The following is a 21,039-nucleotide window of genomic DNA, read 5'->3' on the forward strand; positions in this document are numbered from 1 at the left end:
GGGAGCGATCATAAATTAACACCAGACGTGAACGTTGGTTAATATTTTCGAGCGATAAACCAACATTTGATGGCGGCTGGTTCAAAACTGAAATCAAAATCTGTTTAAAAAAAATAAAATAAAATTTAAAAAAATCCCCTCAGGGACCCCGGTTCCCTGTAAAAACCTGATAAACCTCCAATTTGATAAATTCAATTTAAGAAATTGTTCACCTTCCGTATTCAGTAACGCTGACATAAAGTTAACAAAAACATAACCAAAAAGACGACCAAAGTAAATTGATCAAGAGCTTATTTTAAGGGCTTATTTAGACATTAAAAGCATTTTTTCTTTCAAGTAAAATCAGACAATTTCTTTAAGCGAGTATCCTCAAATTAAACTTGTAATTAGGTGAATTTCATTCCAAATTCTGGCATTTCGAAACTGCTTCAGCTGTAGTTTGAGTTTCAGAATTGAGAGCTGCTCGGTTATTGCGATCATACATTCAGCTCTCTGTTACACTGACTCCCATCAGTTTGAAGCACAAGTAATACTGCCGGTGTGCCAGTGACGATGGATTACTGCGACGCGTAAACACAAAATAAAGGGCGGACTGATGCTGATAGCTTTTTACACTAGAAGACCCTCAAGTTTCATAATAGTCACAGACCGGCTCTGCCATTGAAAGACAGCCTCGAGAGATCCCACAGTGTCTCCTCTGCACGCTGACCATCCTATGTTTTCAATATTAAGAGATTTTACAGTACAAGACTGACACAGAGCTTAACCATTGGATTTTAGGAGTTTGGATAATGCCAAAGACGACGTTTTTTTTTTCTCCTTTTTTTTTTTCTGTCAAAAAGCAGTCAACCTCCTGGAGGGAATCTTACAGTGAAAAGGTATTTGTGTGTGTGTGTGTGTGTGTGTGTGTGTGTGTGTGTGTGTGTGTGTGTGTGTGTGTGTGTGAGGGAGAGTAAAAGAGAGAGAGAGTTCATGGGATGGATCAATTCATTGAACTGTCCTCCCCCTCTGTGTCAGTGTCTGTGTCAGAGCAGGCGGTGTCCATGGCGATGTGGGCGGGGCTTACAATGACAGCTCTTCTCTGCTCCTCCTCAGCGCTGGCTCTCCTCTCCTGAGTGCGTTCGATATGCTGGATGGCCTGGGAAGGTAAGAAAGTATACTTTAAATATGAGGCAATAAACAGACTAACAAGCAAAAGCAGCTTTCCATACAAAGTACTCTCCAACTCTCCATTGCAGTAAAGACCCATGAAGATCAGGCTAGTTAGTCTGCTTGAACCTTTTGTTTTAACATGCAGAAAAGCATAGAGACCTGGGTCGTGCACTATGAATCAAGCTCAACAAACCCAGGCTCTCTTTCTATTATCTGGCTTCACTTAACCCAACATTGGCAATCAGGCTAATGCTTGTTTTATGGTAACACGCGTGTTTATTTTTGTAGGTTTTTGACTTTGCAGAGGGGTATGCAACCAGCACAAATGTGGTTGCATGCAGTCCTCCAATGACGCAACAGCATGTAGCTCGACAAGCATGACAGTATGTGTATGCTGACTGGTTGAGAAGTGGGCTGGAACAAGGAATGGAGCGATGGCCAAGTTCCTTCCAAACAGGATGTCAGAAGATGATAAAATGGAGCATGAGAAGCACAGATGGTGACCGCAGCGGACACTTTTCATTGTTTTCAAACAGTCGGTTTCACTTCAGCTCTTTGTATGTTCTCTGCTGCAGCTGGCAAGGACCAAGAACAAGCAAAAGCAGCCCACAGACTAAGGACTGACACCACTGTAACAGCATTACTACTCTTAGTGGTAATGCTATTGAACTGGTACTTTAACATAACTCCTATCAGATCATATATGATTTTGTCATTTATCATCTGTCTAGAACCCTCAAAATATAAACATAAAATATAATGAATTTATAATAATTAAACATGAGAAGGGAGCCAGAGATCAACAGACGGATTGGTGTACCGGTCCGTTGTGGTGAAGAGAGAGCTCAGAGTAAAAGCGAAGCTCTCAATTTACCGGTCGATCTACGTCCCTACCCTCACCTGTGGCCACGAGCTGTGGGTAGTGACTGAAAGAACGAGATCGCGGATACAAGTGGCGGAAATGAGCTTCCTCCGAAGGGTGGCTGGCCTCTCCCTTAGAGATAGGGTGAGAAGTTCAGCCATCTGGGAGGGGCTCAGAGTAGAGCCGCTGCTCCTCCACATTGAAAGGAGCCAGCTGAGGTGGTTTGGGCATCTGACAAGGATGCCCCCTGGGCGCCTCCTGGGCACGGTGTTCCGGGCATGTCCCACCGGGAGGAGGCCCCGGGGCAGACCCAGGACATGCTGGAGAGATTATATCTCTCGGCTGGCCTGGGAACGCCTTTGTGTTCCCCCGGACAAGCTGGAGGAGGTGGCTGGGGAGAGGGAGGTCTGGGCTTCTCTGCTTAGGCTGCTGCCCCCGCGACCCGGCCTCGGATATAGTGGAAAAAGATGGATGGATGGATGGATAAACAATACACTGTAAATTAAGTCCATGTACACTGCATCCAATATTTTAAAAATTTCAAACCTCTGCACTGAACAGATGTTGCGGGCTTTTTAAGACAAGTTATTGTGCAGTGACATTAGTTTGAGTTCCAAATCACTGAGTGATCTGAAACTGAATTTGAGGATTTGGGATTAGGAATCGAAAGTAATGGCTAAGAGGATGTTTTGACGACCTGGGACTGAATGCATAACAATCAGCTTGTTAGTAATTACTTTGATCATTTAATCATTAAACCACTTTCATGTTTTAGATAAGATAACTGATAACTTACGACAATTGTGTGCATGTTTCAGGGTGCTAGTCTTACATAACTTGACAGCAGCAGATGAACTATGAGCTAAAAAGGAGAAAACTTTGCTTTTCTTTGTCTGAATGTGACACAAATTAGTTTAGTGTTTTCATGTTTTTTCCTTTCCAGGGCAACAATCGCTGTCAGCATGGACTCTAGTGAAGTGAGTTCTGCCTCACACATGCACACGCATGTGTGACGCAGAGCTACACCACCGTTCACATCTAAGCTCAGAGGCAGAGAATTCTCTTCTGGACAGGAAATAGCCAAAATGCATGTCAGATTAATGTCTCAATTAGTAATGATGGTGTCAGATAAAATGTAAAATAACAATAACGTCAGATTTTACTGACACACCGGTCTTTAATAGTTTTGCCTCAGGGTCAGTAATACTTGGTGTTTCGGCACCCATCCCTACCGCAGACCAGTTGTTTGTAACACTGCCCCCTGGTGACAGTAAACTATAATATGTAGACACAGGTCTTCAAACCTGTCTGTAGGACCACTGCAGAAACATTATTTGAGCCGAGGAAAATGCTGTTTCGGTTGCCTTGGAGTCTACTCAAATAACATCGAGCACCACACAGACGTTTTTCAGGGCTGCTGAACACACATTGAACGTGTCAGACACCCAAAACCTGCCTAGTAAATACTGCAGTGTGAAAATGTAAAGTAATGCAATGTCAATGCCTAATCAGCAAGGATCCTCTAAAGTGAAAAAAGTTCAAACCTGCACAATGGTGTCCAGGTTCTGTCTAGAGGTGGACACCGTGCTGGTGTGGGCTGATGGGCTCATGGTGACCACTGTGACGTGATGGTGGGGGTGCTGGGTTAGTGTTGGAGCTGGGACTATCACCGTGGGGTGGTGGGTGGGGGCAGGGGGAGAAGCCAACACCTAGAGGAACACACAAAATATTTATAAAACAGACATCAAAGTGTGTTTTCCATTCCATAAATACATATGCCCACATCACAGCTGAGCTCCATACAATATTGGCCACTTCAGAGGCTGTTGGAGCAATCTGCCGCCTCTTCCAGTTCAGAAACAGTAGCACAGGTACACATTAAGTTTTGAGCACGTTTGTTTCTAACCTGTGGACTGTGTGTCTGTCTGTCCACAGCGTGGATCTGGTGTAGCCGTAGCAGGGTCTGGCTCTGGATGAGTGCATGCTCCTCTTCCACCTGCTGGGTGATCACCTTCAGACGCTCTGGGTGCAGCTGAGTGTCCAGAGAGCGCACCTACACAATGCACACAATTACATCAACCAAAGATAGACTGACAATTTTAAGAGCAACAGAAAATATATCCCAGCATTCTTGTCAAATAAATACTCTAATGGGAAACTTCATCTTAACACTGTAATATCAACACAGTGTTTCCACTGGAAACATAATGACTGTCTGAAAAAGAAAAAAGTGTCCAAGACACATAACTGCCATGTATTCCTCTGATGTTTACCTTCCACTTAAACAACGTAATTAAAGTCTTGTTTGTCTTCTGCACCTGTCCCACTTCCTTTGTCTCAACCTGCTCTTCAGGTCGATCCAGGATGTGAGCTTATGAGGAACCGGCTCGAGTACCGGAAAATCTGTCAGCCCCACAAGCTGAAGATTTTATAATATGATATCACGACCAGTAGTTGAGACTATTTTGTAGCCTGAAGGTATAAACGAACTTATTTGTATAGCCTGGGTAAATTAACAGTCCTATTTTTGTACCTTTTCTTTCGAATCAAACGTTCTCTCTTATTTGTAATGACAGCAAGAAAGTGAAATGTCTTTTAAATACACATAATAACACGGAAGGAAAAGGATATTTCTTTTCCACCTTCACTTCCAACTCCCTGCTTTAACCTCACCTGATCCTCCAGCTGCATGCGAGCCGAGCGCTCCTTGTCCAGTTGCTGCCGCAGCTCTAACATCTCCCTCCTCAGCTCTTCAACCTTCTCCTCCTCCAACATGTCTGGAGACCCAATCCCTTCATCCTTCTCCTCTGCTCGCCTCCTTTTAGGCGATGAGCCACTTAACTCCTGTAACGACAAGGAAACCACATTCGGTTAAATGTGAAACAACACGATTGGTGTAATTTTCTTCTCCATTTAAAACAACACATGGTGCCTATGCTGACCTGAACAAAGAGGCAGTGTGAACCAATGGGAAGGTAAAAAAATGACTTCAGTAAACATACATTTAAATGTGCAAAAAACTAATTCAAGCTAAGTTTGGCTACAACTGTAACTCCATGAAGCTAAACAGGAAGTTACAATTTGTCTGTAATGACAAAGGTGTAAGATGAAAAACTTAACAACTGACTATAGGTAAGAATCACAGACCAACTCGGTATTGGTGTAATCTGCTGCTCACAATAATTGAAGTGATTCTGCAACACTCAAAAAGCTGAATTTCTGTGTTGTCAGTGTGCATCTGTATTTATAAAATGAAATGTTTTGTTTTTATTTATTAGCTCTCAGGTTAGCTTCCTCTCACTGAGCGTTTTCAAGTCGGTTAACTTTTTCCACCCGCTTTATTTGCCAATCTTCACTTCAGGAGTCATCAAATAGTGACTCGAGTAACTGAAATTGGTGGAGGGACTCAATTAAGACTGCCTTCCATCTCTATTACTAACACTATATCTAATACACTGTCTGCTTACACTACTGTCTAATACCTTTGAAGAAAATGACCAGTCTGTGTTGTGCAATCAATGATGGTCAAAGTTATTGTCAATAGCTCTCCAGTCAAAGCAACATTTAGCTCATTTCCCCTTTCATGCATTAAATTAATATCTCTAATCAGAATCAAAATGACCCGATTCTGCCTCACTATAGTTTAATGTTGCATCTCTTCACGTTTGCAACCGACGCAACTGGATGTGCACGAGCAACTACAACCAGCTGGTTGTGTGAGTTAAATCTACTGATCCATCAAACAAAGGGAGGAGATTTCCGACCACTGGGCTAATCTTTAAATTACAACATAATGTGACTGCACTTGCAGAGACACTCGTTTTCCCCTTAACTTAGCTGTTTCTGTTGGGTGAAAAATTTTACTGTGTGTGGAGGGTACAATAAAATATTGAACCATCAAATATTGAGATTTAACATAGCTGTCAGCCTACTTCCGTTAACAAGTTAACCCTTTAAGACCTACCATAGAACCAAGTCCGCCAGAGCGTATAGTATATTTTTACATGCTGTGGAGCCATTTTTTGGAGCATTTCAAGTTGCTATACATCAATACAACCATTTTAGCCCAAATTTTAATAATTTGTCTGCATTAAGTGCATAGTAATTACATAAATTGCAAAAAAGTGCAATAAACTACAAAAAAATTTAAAATCGTTTTTGATTTTTTAACATATATTTCTAGTTAGAGAAATTTAAGAGGCTTATCCCTCAAAACTGTAAATACAAAAAAGTTGCACAAACTAGTTTCCCACCAAAGGAAATTTATTTTAAGTGTCTTCATAGTTTTATTTTTGAGATACACCAATTTTCATATACTGCAGGAAAAATGAAAAAAATATATTATAGTGCAAATTTGCAAAATAACAGCATATGCATCAAAATAAAATATTTCCAGCAGTGCAATATGAGTCCTCAGCATCCCAGAAACGACACAGAAAGTCATAAAGTCAAACATAACTTTTAAAAACACAAGTATAGGCTCATAAGGCCACGATGGTAAAAAACTACATTTCCGCAAAATGACGTCACTTCCGGTTTCGGGCAGGACATGGAAGACAAGTGACAGTTCACGCTGATGGACGTAGGAAGTGTTACAAACAGCTGATTGGATCGGCAAAGCCCGTTTCTGGAATATTGTGTTTTTGTTGCTGCAAGTGCTTTTTATGCAGTTTTTGCAAAGCTATATGTGGAAGGAAACTGTGACCTAGGACAAGCTGATGGCATAAGATGTAAGTACAACTCCTCCGGTTTCATATGCAAAAAAAAAGTATTGCGCTAGCTTACGTGGTTGCAGTGCTACCGGGATTTAAAAATAGTTACGCAAAATAGAGCGTGTCCACTCCGACCGGCTTTAAAGGGTTAAAGCAAAGCTAGATCATTCATTTGCTGTATGTCAGTATTGTAAAGATTCCCAGTGTGTGTGTGTGTGTGTGTGTGTGTGTGTGTGTGTGTGTGTGTGTGTGTGTGTGTGTGTGAGCCCGCCAGTGCTACCCCTCAGCCTCGTAATAATTACACCTATAGTATCATTTTCAAAATTCTACATTTCCTTGTTCTCAAGTTATGGCATTCACCAGACTTATGTGTCCATGCTGCCCGGCAGGAGGACAATTCCCCATCAGCCTTTTACGTCTGAGGGGTAAAAACGGTATCTGCTCTTGTGGACACACAATTTTGCCATTGTTGAATAAACAACTATTATTTTTAATCAGGCCAATGGTCACACAGAGCTCACACACTATCAGAGCTCCTCCTTAACAGAAAAACAATGCATGTTTTTGACTGAAGGTCTACTGAAAAAAATATGTCTTATATATTCTCTAAATTCTGTTGTACATGTCAGTGATCTGGATCAATTCTACATTCAAGTCTCCTCCGGGGAAGGAACCTGAGCTGAAGACAAAACCATAAGGATTGTTTTGGCCCCAAAAACACACCATTAGTACTCATGTAAGATAATATATATTCTGTATAACAGATCAGTATCTCATCTGTGTGACACTGACATGAATTCAACCCCATTTTATACTTAAGAACATTTTATGTAAAAAAAAAGAAAAAAAAGAAAAGAAAAACAGGGAGACATGCTGTTACCTGGATGAAGCGCTTGAGCTGATTGTTCTGTGCCAGAAGCTGCGTCTTTTCCTGCTCCAAGGTGAAGATATAGTCTGCTGTCTGCTGCAGGATGGCCGCCTGAAAGTGGGGAAAAAAAACAAAAGCTGAACTCTAGAGCAGATGTGATATTAGTGCAAAAACAGGCACAAATTAACTTTATTCCCTCCTTTGCGCATTTGTGCCGAGTCACTTTGTATTCTTGCTGTGCCAACATTTGGTTAATTGAACAACACTGTGCACGCGCACGTGTGTGTGTGTCAATGTGTGCACGTTTGGAGCACCTTGCTGAGTTTCTCCCCGTCGGTGTGCGGCAGGAGTGTCTTCAGGGACTGGAATCCTGCGTTGATGCTCTGCATACGCCGGCGCTCGTTGCTATTAGCGATTTCCCTGCGAATTCGCCTCTCTTGGTCCTGAGCAGTCTCTGGACTGAGGGGGATGTTGGCCAGGCTGAAGGAGAGAGGTCAAATGAAGAAGATGATCATGACTGTGTCGTGAAGTCACCAAGAAAGCGTAAGTTCCCCTTTCAAACATAATTAAGGTTAGCATTAGATCTGAGCAAATATGTATTCTGGGTTAAAATGACACACTGGGACAATAAAGTCTGTAACTAGCTGCAATCTGAAACCTTTTACCTGGAACTTTACAGGGTATTCATCTGAACTCGTTGCCCCTTAAAGCACTTGTAGAGCATGAGTATGAATATCATGGTAACAAAACCTTCTGACATATTTACTCAGAGGGAAAAACAAGTGAACCATTCAAGTCAGACTTCCGCAGCAAACCTGAAGAACCAGATCTGTGATGTTTTACTAGGCCTAAAGGTCAGACCGAACACACGGCTCACATAGTTGTAAACATGTCTGTCCTACAAAAAATGAAAGAGTAGGCAGGCATGTGCCAATCAAATTGTAAAGCTTGCAACTTAACAACATTTAGTGAACATTAACTGTGATATTAACATATAATCAGTAATCTTTCTCTATTACTTAGATTTATACATATTTAAAATATCGTATTAGATCCGGAGGGTCTAGTTCTAGAGCGAAATATGCAAATTATGCATTATTTACTTTCACTTTTATAAATTTAGACACGAGGAAGACATCTTTGGTTAGGTAAATATCCTAAAACGTTAATTTTTAGATAAAAACTGTCTTTTTGCCTGCCATTTCTTTCCTTGGTGTTAGGAAAAACTATTCGCGGAAATTCTGTACCATATCTAGACCAATGTTTAAGCACACAAAGACTTTTCTTTGGCTACAAAAAAAGTGAACGATTGACTAAAGAATAACAGATTAACAACCAAAACTGTGAATATCAAAGGCAAAAAAATAATTATCTAAACAAAAAGATCTGTTTCTACACATTCAGTTTCATATTAACGTTTGACACAAATTATAGGGGTGTTTACGTCGACTCGGGAAGAAACACCGCATTTCTCCCACAGACTTGAACGCGCCGGGGTTTGTAGCTCAGACATAAAACCAGCTGTTGTCTGCTGACGCTGCCGGGAGCTGCGGGCCTGCGGCACGGCCGCCGGGGGGCGCGTCTGCACGGTAGCAGCCCTGAAACGTGACTCCACTCCGCCACAAGCCACAGGCCCCCCTGGCGTCATAGAGAACAATGCTTTCCCCATTTAGCATGAAGCTAGAACTTAAGTTATCGATCCAACATTAACCGATAAACACTCATAACTGTCGCACCACACAACAAACGACGTATTTTAGCTAAACGACTCGGGAAATACGAGTTATGAGACGCCTGTGTGAATTTCATACGGCTGGAAGATGTGCGCAGTAAGAGCTAACTAGTTAGCCACGCTAAGCTAATTTTAGCACAAGACGCAACGACGACTACGCCGCGGATCAGTATTTAAACACGCATTTTTTATCCCCGGACACGATTTTACACCACATACTTCATCATAGCTACACATAGATGACACACACGAGCGATTTAGTTAATATGGCCAGTTTTTTTGGGCAACGGTGACGTTACAAACGTGATTTGTTGTGTAGCAGCAAAGCGGCGGGTTAACTACCACGTGCTCTAGACGGCAATGTATCGATTTCACCTCACTGATTTACATATTCCTGAGCCAGGCGGTTACAAACATGCTTTATTATAAGTTATTACAAACAATTCAGCCAGCGTATTTAAAAGCAAGGGGGTGAAATGTTACATATATCCTCGTCTCTAACAACATCAACTGGCACAAGCACTGGCTGCTAATTTCCACAACCACGCTCCTGCTGCCAAGACATGGCAGCGAAGCTAACAGCATGCTACATGAAGGCTGACTGCAGCGCACACACATACACGCGCTACACGAAAGGTTATTTATTCACGCAGTTCGGTAACAACACCGATGGTTTGCATTTTTGCGCACCTGCAGAGACCTCCAATAACATCCTTCTCCGATTTCTTGAACTGTTGTAAGGACTGTATCTTCTCTGTCGGCATCATGAAATATTCCATGCTTTCAAAGCCACCTTCAGTCCGTGTTTGCTGTTTTCTTCTCCCTCCCCTGCGCTCCTTGTTAAAATAAATAGATGTTCGGTTGGTTTTTGTTTCTCCCTCGCAGAACTCCCACTGTACTTGCCAATAGCTTACATCTAAAAAGCCGCTTTCAATTCGGTTTGACTGAAGAAAAGCGTTAGAAAAATAACAATTCAAGCTGTGTTGCTTTCCCCAGCTGATGGGGCTACCTCCAGTGTGTGTGTGTGTGGCTTCTTGCCTCCGCCTACTACGAGTGTGTGTGTGTGTGTGTGTGCAGCTGATCTATGTGAGGCGGGAAACAGCTGGTTGGAATCAGACCTCGTTTTCCGGAAAGCAGAACAAACAGACCAGCAAGAATCTGACTGCAGTGCTGCAAATCTACGAGCAGTGAGCAAAATACCGACTATATAATTTGAACTACGCCAAACTATAACCTGGGAATCAGCAGGGTTAAAGGTAAATTTAAACTGCAGCGGTTTGCGTCTTGCAAGTGCAGCGACTGACTGTCCAGTGTTGGTATACTGCCAATATCACATAAAAATCAACTACTGACATCTTGATTGTGATAAAAGTTTAAGTAATATTGTAAATAAATGGCATCACCAAGCTTATGGACAAACCGTCCTACAGTTCATTTCATTTTTGTCATAGTTAACAAAGGACCAACATGAAAATGTGTTGGACAAAAAAAGTCAGTCACCATCGTAAAATTTAACAAAAGAAAAGAAAAAACCCCCAAAGCAACACAAGTTTAAAAAAACAAACAAACTACTGGAGACAGAAATAAAACAAAAAAGTAATACAGAGATGAACAGGATTACAATTTAAATGACCATAATGACCATTACAAGACTAAATCCAGAGAAATGCTCACGTGTAGCTCAATTACAGACATATTACACAAACAGAGGTACACTTAAACACTCAAGTAGCTTATTTGTGCAGTGGTATTGTGTAGTAATTGTGTAGTTTTTGTCTACAAGGGCATCCAAAAATCTGCCAAATAAAATATTCAGAATTACCTGCTGTAGAAACTGCTTATGAACAAGGGAACAGTTGGAAGTAGCTTTCAATGTAAAAATGTTCATTATGAAAAGTGTCCATCTAATCATATTATATTACATTCATTGCTGCTGTTCAGGATACTTATAACCTTTTCTTTCACCTGCACCCTATAATGATCACTTCAGAGGATCATCTGTCCCCATAATGCAATTTGTCTGTGAAATAATAAATAACCAAAGTTTTAAAACCAATATTACTATTGGTAATATCTACTAAAAATGTTTGCAGCAGAGTAGGAAGCTTAGCAGCAGAAAAAACTAATTTCTTCAGTCCCATTGCCACAAGTGTATAAAATCAAGCACCTTCTATACAGTCTGCCTATACTAGGGCTGCTCGATTATGGCAAAAATGATAATCACGATTATTTTCACTGAAATTGAGATCACGATTATTTGACGATATTTATTTAACCCTTTAAGACCTACTATAGAACCAAGTCCACCAGAGCTTATATTATTTTTTTTACATGCTGTAGTGCCATTTGTGGGAGCATTTCAAGTTGCTATACATCAATACAACTGTTATAGCCCATATTTTAATAATATGTATGCATTAAGTGCATAGTAATTACATAAATTGCAAAAAAGTGCAATAAACTACAAAAAAAAATTGAAAATCGCTTTTGTTTTGTTTACATATATTTCTACTTGGAGAAATTTAAGAGGCTTATCCCTCAAAACTTTAAATACCACAAAGTTGCAAAAAATAGTTTCCCACCACAGGAAATTTATTTTGAGTGTCTTCGTAGTTTTATTTTGGAGATACAGCAATTTTTATATACTGCAGGAAAAACAAAAAACAATCCTATGATACAAATTTGCAAAGAAAACAGCATGTGCATCATTTCACTGTGGGAAGTGTTACGAACAGCTGATAGGAACGGCAAAGCGTGTTTCTGGAATATTATGTTTTTGTTCCTGCAAGCGCTTTTTATGCAATTTTTGCAAAGCTATATGTGGAACGAAACCGTGACCGAGGACAAGCTGATGGCATCAGATGTAAGTACAACTCCTCCGGTTTCATATGCAAAACAAATTATTGCGCTAGCTTACACGGTTCAGGTTCTACAGGGATTTAAAAATAGTTACGCAAAACGGAGCGTGCTGCTCTGACCTGCTTTAAAGGGTTAACAATGACTTTAAAAAAATAATATAAAATAGTGTGCAACACCACTGAAGTTTGTTTTTTTTAAACTCTCTTTTCAACCAACGGCAGTCACTCTCCAAATAACTTCTGCTTAGCTTTCCGAGCTTCCCTCGGGTCCTCTTAATCAGCGGTCTCCAACCTTTTTTGCGCCACGGACCAGTTTATGCCCGACAATATTTTCACGGACCGGCCTTTAAGGTGTCGCGGATAAATGAGGGAGGGGCTAATAATCGGCTCAGTCATTTTTAATGATCGTTGAAAGCCCAGATCGTAATCGTGATTAAAATTCGATTAATTGAGCAGCCCTAGCCTATACAAATATTTGTGAAACAATGGGTGGTTCTAGAGCACTCAGTGCATTCAGGTTTACTACAGTAACTGTTGTAACAAGCCAGTGTGTGACATTTCTTCCTTCCTAGATATTCCACAGTGAGCTGTATGTGGTATTAATGCAAAGTGGAAGCGTTGAGGAACCACAGCAACTCAGCCATGAAGTGGTAGACCACGTAACCTTAAAGAACAGAGTGACTGAATGTCGGGGTGCATAGTGCATTAAAATGACCAACACTCTGCTGACTTAATAAAGCCAAACTTTCAAACTGCCTCTGGCATTAACTTCAGCACAAAAACTGTATGCCAGGAGCTTCATGGCATGACTGAGCAGCTCGTATGTGCATATATATATATATATATATATATATATATATATATATATATATATATATATATATATATATATATATATATATATATATATATATATATATATATATATATATATATATATATATATATGTATATGTACCACCGGCAGATAGAGGAGGTGGCTGATATCCAGAAATCCTACCAGTGGCTGGACAAAGCTGGACTGAAAGACAGCACAGAGGCACTAATCATGGCAGCACAAGAACAAGCTCTGAGTACAAGATCCATAGAGGCTGGGGTCTATCACACCAGGCAAGACCCCAGGTGCAGGCTGTGTAAAGATGCCCCAGAGACAATCCAGCACATAACAGCAGGGTGCAAGATGCTAGCAGGCAAGGCATACATGGAACGCCATAACCAAGTGGCCGGCATAGTGTACAGGAACATCTGTGCCGAGTATAACCTAGAAGTCCCGAGGTCAAAATGGGAGATGCCCCCAAGGGTGGTGGAGAATGACCGAGCTAAGATCCTGTGGGACTTCCAGATACAGACGGACAAAATGGTGGTGGCTAACCAACCGGACATAGTGGTGGTAGACAAACAGAAGAAGACGGCCGTAGTGATCGATGTAGCGGTTCCGAATGACAGCAATATCAGGAAGAAGGAACACGAGAAGCTGGAGAAATACCAAGGGCTCAGAGAAGAGCTCGAGAGGATGTGGAGGGTGAAGGTAACGGTGGTCCCCGTGGTAATCGGAGCACTAGGTGCGGTGACTCCCAAGCTAGGCGAGTGGCTCCAGCAGATCCCGGGAATAACATCGGAGATCTCTGTCCAGAAGAGCGCAGTCCTGGGAACAGCTAAGATACTGCGCAGGACCCTCAAGCTCCCAGGCCTCTGGTAGAGGACCCGAGCTTGAAGGATAAACCGCCCGCAGGGGCGTGCTGGGTGTTTTTTATATATATATATATATATATATATATATATATATATATATATATATATATATATATATATATATATATATATATATATATATATATATATTTCCTTGTGCATTTGTTTTTAAAAAAATATTTTAAATGGCTCCCAAATAGGAAGTATTTTCACTTAACAGCTAAGAAATAAATTTTTCAATTTGTCACCTTGAATACAAAGGACACAAAGGGAAAAGTAAAAGGAAACATTACAGCTTAATAAAATCCTTTTATGCAGACTGATAATAATTTATTATAAAAGGAAGCTCCTCAGCATAAAAAACTCCGGTTTAGGACAGCAGGTGGCAGTATTAAGCTGGAAAGTCACCCAACCAGAAAATCTGGTTCTTTGTTTTCTTTACATTAAAAGTGGAAAATAACCATTCATTCATTCTCTTCAGCTGGCGGCTATCACAGCTGTTATAGGGTAAGAGGTGGAGTGGACGGGCTGCCAGTCTATCGCAGGGCTAACACATAGAGAAAGACAACCATCCACACTCACACCTAAGGGAAATGTATTACCATCAATTAACCTAACGCCACTAATTGTCTTTGGATTGTGGGAGGAAGCCAGAGGACTTGGAGAGAACCCACACAAAGATGGGGAGAACATGCAAACGCCACACAGAAAGGCACCGACCAGATGGTGGAGACTTCTTGCTGTGAGGTAACACTGCTAACCACCACAACACCGTCAACATAATAAATTCCTAATAGCTTCACTGCTGCTGTAATGAAACCATAGTATGTCATCTAGAACAACACGATATCAGCAGGCCTTTTCACAAGCCTTGAAGCTTAACCGGTCACATGTGCCTCTGGACAGTTTTTTGTTTTTGTAAGTTATAGTATTTAAAGCAACACACATGCTTTATTGTTCTCAGGTTTTTATTTTCCCCATGTAGCACATGTTAAAGAGATAGTAAAACGACATTATACACTGATGAAATATGTGGTCTTAAAAAAAACAAACAAAAAAAGTGATGAGCTCTCCTTATTACCACAAATCTTTAAGTAACTAATATACAGAGAAAGTGTTTCAAAAATGATCCAATTTACTATATTCACCTTTAAATAACATATTTATATTTATGTACACATTTTTTTTGAAATAATAAAAAAAATGATAGTATTCTTCATATAAGAAATGCACCATAGTCTATATTGAGATATATTAGTGTATCTAATGAGTCATCATTTGTAGGAAAATGTATTCACTAAGGCCACTTAGTACAATTCTTCAAAAATATCTAACGGTAAACTGTATTGGACACCACACAACAGAGCAAATGAAGGTGCACCTTCGTATGTCGGCACAGACGTTTTCTAAATTTGGAAATTAAGCGTGTTAAAGAAAAGAATGAACTTAAGCCATATGTTCACAACATCTTTAACCAGAAAGGAGCCGTTATACTTTTAAAGGCACTTACATTTAGGACCTTGCTAAAATAGGCCTTGTCTTTGGCAGATAGAAACTTTAAACGCTTGAAAATGGAAATCTGGATCAAGACTTAAATAGGGGTCTCCGGAGTAGACCTTTTAAAGCCTGAAAATATAAACCTAACTGTAGGGATGATTATCCTTTACTTGTAGCATGATTGGCAAATGCCCTCTGGAGAGAACAGAATAACAGAACATTTTATTTTGTAACTTTGACAAAGTGTAAGCATCACTGAGTTGACGGGATCCCTGCCATCTGTACTGATGGTCTGATCCTCTTGGCAGCATTTTCCTCCACGGAGAAAGTGTAGTTATACTGGGGAAAAAAAATAATCAAAAAACAATGTGGCAATATTCTCAATTTATATACCCAATAAAAAGTATCAGATGAGAACTTACCTCATTTTCAATGTCTTGGAGAGATTTTATGGGAATATTCAAATCCGAGTTCTAAGACAAAAATAGTCAAAGAGAATTGGGATGACAAAGGAAAGTCAGCGGTATTTGGCATTGGAATCCATCCCTTGAATACTGAAAACTTGTAACATACCGTCTCATTTGCCTGGGTTTCAAATTTTGGGTGGAGGCTGAAAGGAACTCCATCTAGAGCTGCAGAGAATAAGAGTATGCCTAGGTGAGTGGGTCTCTGCGGTGAGAAGCGTAAATAAGAAGCCCTTTGTGTGACGAGAGACCCGTGGTACCTGTAATTCCATGGATGCTTCCATCAGCAGGTTTGTCTAACTCATCCTTTGTTTGAAGAGTGTGGCGTCTGTGACTAAGTCTGCTGGGTGGCAATTGAGGAGGAGGAGGGTTGCTGCAGAAATAAATAAGATAAACAAATAAGATGTCGACCACAAGAGTAAAACGCCTCCAAGATAATACACTTTGCTGTAATAATGTCACATCGCTATAATTTTTAACTATATACACTTCTAATAAGAGACATGTGACATTTTGATAATAACATCTCCATTTTAAATATACATAGGCATTGTACCTAGGTCTGAGGGGTAGAGGAGGAGACTGCTGCTCTAAGGAAAGTTGGCGGATGTCCAGGCTGACACTGCGGGGCTTGGCTTGAGGCGTGGGTTTAGAAAAGTAACCTTTTCTGTACCACAGCACATAGCCGTGGATGTCTCTGAAGAAAAAGTGCATGTAATGACAAATTATATGCAACATAATATTCATAAAAGTTCATGAAAATGCTTTGATAAAACAGGCCCAAGACAAAAGTCCATGTATCTGAATGTACCCCACAAATGTGTAATGCTGCAACATCATTTTGCTTTTGGCTGTCAGCTTGATATCCAACACAGCTGTTTCCACACTGCCCACTGGGACGATGCGTACGCACACACGTTTTTTCTTGGAAACTGTGGCCTCTGGACAAACAATCACACGGTAGGTCAGAAGTGAATGAATATGATGCATTCTGCTAAATAAGTATGAATGTGTGTGTGTGCTCACTTGGCTCAAGATGTTCAGCTATAAAGCAGTAACCATGAGGAAGTGAGTCCTTATCAGAAATAATCCGGATGTCAGACACTACCATACCACCTGCTGAGTCCTGCATTTATGGAAAATTTAGAAAAATAAATGATGTATTGTGGTAATATAAAGGTAATACATGTATAAGTTCGCATTTTTTGTTCACCTTGCTATAACAGAGGTAATATCCAGACTTCATCCCAAAGGTGCGTGTAAAATTTGCTGATGCTCCATCTTCTGTGAGGCTGATCTGCAGAAAAAGGGAGATGCAGTGAGACAGCTGTGGCATCACAAACACATTTGATTTATTCCAAAATAAGCAAGTAGCATGAAAATTTGAGTCAGCTTGAGTCAGTCAGTTTAAAAGTTGGGATTTTGGATTCAACAGAAAAGAATCATTGCACATTTGTTTAACTGTTCTCCTTCAGAGTTGATATTTGGCATGCGGACTGAAGCAGATGAGGATCGAACTACCACCTTCCGATTAGTCGGTGACCTGCTCTGTCTCCTAAACTACAGCCACCCCAGATAGGATGTGTCACCAAAAAGCTTGTGGTTGTCACAGTGACTTGTAATTTATACTTAACACGCTGACTTGTTTTGTTGCAGCGACCGTCTGGTTACCCAGAAGTTGAGTGTGCAACACCTTTGCACAGGTCACCTGGTGGAGGCAACCTGTTTCAGTACAATTGTGATCAGACTGGGACTAAATGCAATCAGACAGATTAGCGAAGGTTTGGAAGTAAATCCCATCTAATTTGTAACAATCAATCTGAGTCAAGTCTGTGCAACTCAGCACAACTGCAATGTGTCTCTTTAGAACAGGGGACTCAACTCAACTGGCTTGTATTTTGGTTATATTCCTATAGAAAAACAAGGGCAGTGAGCATCTGCAGCAACCACATCACTATTTCAGGAGGAATTTCTGTTTAAAATCAAAAAGATTCTGGCTGGACTCTAAACGCAAGTAGTTCAAGTGAATTTCTGTGTATATCGACAGCAACGGATTTGTAATCCTAGCTGATTCACCACGAATAATTGTTGAATGCAATCAATGGATTGCATGTATTGCTGGAGCTTATCAATTTCCCACCAACTGCTAGCAATTTCCAGCAACTACTTGCACCCAATAAGGGGATGCAAATTTTTCCCAAGAGACTGGAGGTCACCAAGCAGTTGCTAACTAGTCTCTAGGTGATTGCGACCCTAGAACAAGGACAAGAGATTTTATTGTAATTCTCCTGCAAACTTTGTGGTTGGAGTTAAGTAAAATGAAATATCTATAATCTATCTCTGTTCTTACAAGGGTGAAATCTTTGGGGCAAGTGCCAGAGTTGGAGGCCCAGGCCACAGCGGTCACTGGCCGGACATTCCCACGTTCCATCAAAGACATCTGAGGAAGACCCAAACAAAAGTTTTAATAAATATGGAAGGTAAACAAGGTACAAATGCTTTACTGGTTGGTCTTAACATAAATTATGTCTTCTTATTGCCCAAGGATGTTTTTGGATTGTCATTCTAATACAAACTTTCTCAAAGCTTATCTGTTTTTTTCAATTTCAATGCGTGTACAATAACATGTTCCCTCGGAGACTGAGGCATTGTCACACCCAAATCGTTTAGTTCATGTGACTCCTAAATGGGAACTCAATTAGGTCGAAATTACCTTTAGATGAACTCTTACACTGAATAGTGTCATTCTCTGCCCTAATATATATGGATGACAGCCTGAATAGGATCGTTCCCTATTCAGGCTGTCGTCCATATATATTAGGGCAGAGAATGACACTATTCAGTGTAAGAGTTCATCTTAAACAGCAGCAGAAGTATTTAATCCACTTGCATCACTTTTAATATAGATTTTAATTTCTTTGTTTTTTTTAAGCATTTACTCGACTTTTGGCTACATGCAAAGCATAAACACATTTCTACTGGTAAAGACTTTTTACTGCGTGGCAAATTGTTCAAACAAGCACATTTGACTAAACAAAACCGACTAGCACATTGGAACAACAACAAAGTCACAATGTAACAGAAAGACAAACAAGCATATAAAGCTCAGATTTTAAATGAAGATGAAAAAAAAATCTCAGCAATTCATGATTTCACCATTGATTTTTTTTGTAATAACTTCTATTTACTCGATCAAACTTCCTGACATAGTGCTTGCTATTGTTATAACTTGAGCTCTATTATGGTAAGCGGCTGAGGAAATCGACACCAGCCAGATGAAGGTATCTTAAAACAGCTGCTAAACTTCCCTATCCACAATTTTAAACACACGTCATCACACTTCTGCCTTTCGTAACACGTGTTTATTGTTACATTTATTAATAACAACACCTGAAATTATTAAATTAAAGACAAGTACCGTGTAACATCCCTGTCAAGACTAGCTTATGTGGCATTAGCGATTGTTCCGATGACAAAACTTCACCGCTTCTTTGTTAAATAAGCCAAATATTCACCGCTTCGTGAGCTCATTCGTGTAATTATAAAAATACACACTTACTCTGTATATGTATTAACTTTTGGCTCTCCGAGGTGAAAGAAAAACTTCTTAGTATCAACGGAAATTTTCCTGGACGTCCTCGTAGGAGCAGGAAGTACTCTGACTCCGTCCCGACTCCAACTCCCGTCATCCTCCGAGGCATGACGTCAGCTTTATAAAACAAACTCCCTTCTGAACGCTAGATGGCAGCAGTTACGTGAGAATACGGCTCAGATTTTCAAAGCTTCCATTGAACTTGCTGCTTCAAAAAAGTGTTAGAATTAACAATAGAAAAAACACATTGCCTCATTTATTAATCTCTCTGCCTAACAGAACATAGATGTTTATTTTTTGTGCTACAATCCACTATCTCTGCACAAGCAAGAATTAATAAATCAATGAATGAAGGAAAACACTGCATGCGGGTGACATTTTCCTTCACATACAGTCTACAGAATACTTCCTAACGTTGCACTATTCTATCCTTTCTTATTTGTTGTAAATGAAATTATTCAACAATTTAATGAAAGGAAAACACATGTCTGCCCTTTTTAGATGCTTTTAGTAGCGAATAAGAAGCTAAAACTGTGAATAATAATGAAATGAAAATATAAATATAATGAAACTACCAGACAGTCCTCGTAATCCTAATGTGTGTGTTTGTGTCGGTTTGTGTGTGTGTATGAAAACCAGAAAAAAGACCCTTGATTGCAAGCATCAACCAGAGGGGCTTAGGTCCCTGTTGGCATGGCAACATGCAGAATGGATGGCAGTATGCGTGTGTGTTTGTGTGCGTGCATGCAAGAGCGGGGGTGGGTTGAGCAGGTGGACTGTGGACGAGGAAGGAAGTCAGTGCTTATCCAGTGCACTTAGCTTTATTGGTTGATTGGCCAGTTAATTAGTAGGTAATTAATGAGAAGGAGCCAGCTGTAATCTGCTGAGAGTAAAACAAGGGGTAGATGAGGTAAACTGCATGTCTGTGTGTGTCCCATGGACACATTTGCATATCCGCTTGCAGGGGGTGCATGCAGTCACCTGCGTGAGAGTTCATAAATAAATATGAAAATGATGGACTGAGTATGAGCGTCACTCTGTCGCTTACTCTCGAGGGATTCAATCGTCTTTTCAGCAGTTCAGCCTGAAATGCATGAAGTCTCTGTCACATTTATTTCAGTGTTAAACACACACTCACAACCAAAACACTGGAAGGTGTGTGAGAGCCCACTGTGGCCCCTGATGTAAAGAGTAATGTTGTAGACTATATATATATATATATATATATATATATATATATATATATATATATATATATATATATATATATATGAACAGGCACATGGGTCAATACATGAGCGGGACACAGAAAGGAATTGGCAAGAATACCAGAGGCGCAAAACACCAGCTACTGGTAGACAGAACAGTCAGCCGAGACTGCAAGACCAGACTGACCAACCTGTGCACTGCCTGGATTGATTACAAGAAGGCCTATGACTCAATGCCCCACAGCTGGATACTGGAATGCCTAGAATTGTACAAGATCAATGGGACCCTAAGAGCCTTCATCAGGAACTCAATGGGGATGTGGCGTACAACACTAGAGGCCAACTCCAAGCCCATAGCACAAGTCACCATCAAGTGCGGGATCTACCAAGGAGATGCTCTGT

General features: G+C 40.4%; 2 protein-coding genes across 3 annotated transcripts; both read right to left on the minus strand.

Annotated features, from left to right (window-relative positions):
* Positions 1-944: 944 nt before the first annotated feature.
* On the minus strand, positions 945-10,349 carry LOC146630920 (transcription factor AP-4-like). Of its 2 annotated transcripts, none has more exons than XM_085356190.1 (7): positions 10,017-10,349; positions 7,909-8,074; positions 7,607-7,705; positions 4,688-4,858; positions 3,921-4,067; positions 3,559-3,723; positions 945-1,138 (listed from the first exon to the last, which is right to left on the minus strand). In XM_085356190.1, the coding sequence occupies exons 1-7, from the start codon at positions 10,103-10,105 to the stop codon at positions 983-985; spliced, it is 993 nt and encodes a 330-aa protein (XP_085212316.1). In that variant the 5' UTR covers positions 10,106-10,349; the 3' UTR covers positions 945-982. The 2 variants fall into 2 exon arrangements, with proteins under 2 accessions (XP_085212316.1, XP_085212317.1); XM_085356191.1 differs by lacking the exon at positions 10,017-10,349 and adding an exon at positions 8,260-8,346.
* Positions 10,350-15,363: 5,014 nt separating this feature from the next.
* On the minus strand, positions 15,364-19,485 carry mvb12a (multivesicular body subunit 12A). Its single transcript, XM_085356192.1, has 10 exons — positions 19,397-19,485; positions 18,188-18,277; positions 17,051-17,134; positions 16,864-16,963; positions 16,649-16,778; positions 16,394-16,534; positions 16,098-16,210; positions 15,947-16,005; positions 15,796-15,846; positions 15,364-15,712 (listed from the first exon to the last, which is right to left on the minus strand). Exons 2-10 carry the CDS (start codon positions 18,275-18,277, stop codon positions 15,626-15,628), a joined length of 855 nt encoding a protein of 284 aa, XP_085212318.1. The 5' UTR covers positions 19,397-19,485; the 3' UTR covers positions 15,364-15,625.
* Between the last annotated feature and the right edge of the window lie 1,554 nt (positions 19,486-21,039).

Source organism: Diplotaxodon limnothrissa, linkage group LG6 (assembly GCF_057381915.1).
Source record: "Diplotaxodon limnothrissa isolate DT_005_m linkage group LG6, D_limnothrissa_male_GT1.1, whole genome shotgun sequence".
In the NCBI taxonomy this organism is placed as follows: Eukaryota; Metazoa; Chordata; class Actinopteri; order Cichliformes; family Cichlidae; genus Diplotaxodon; species Diplotaxodon limnothrissa.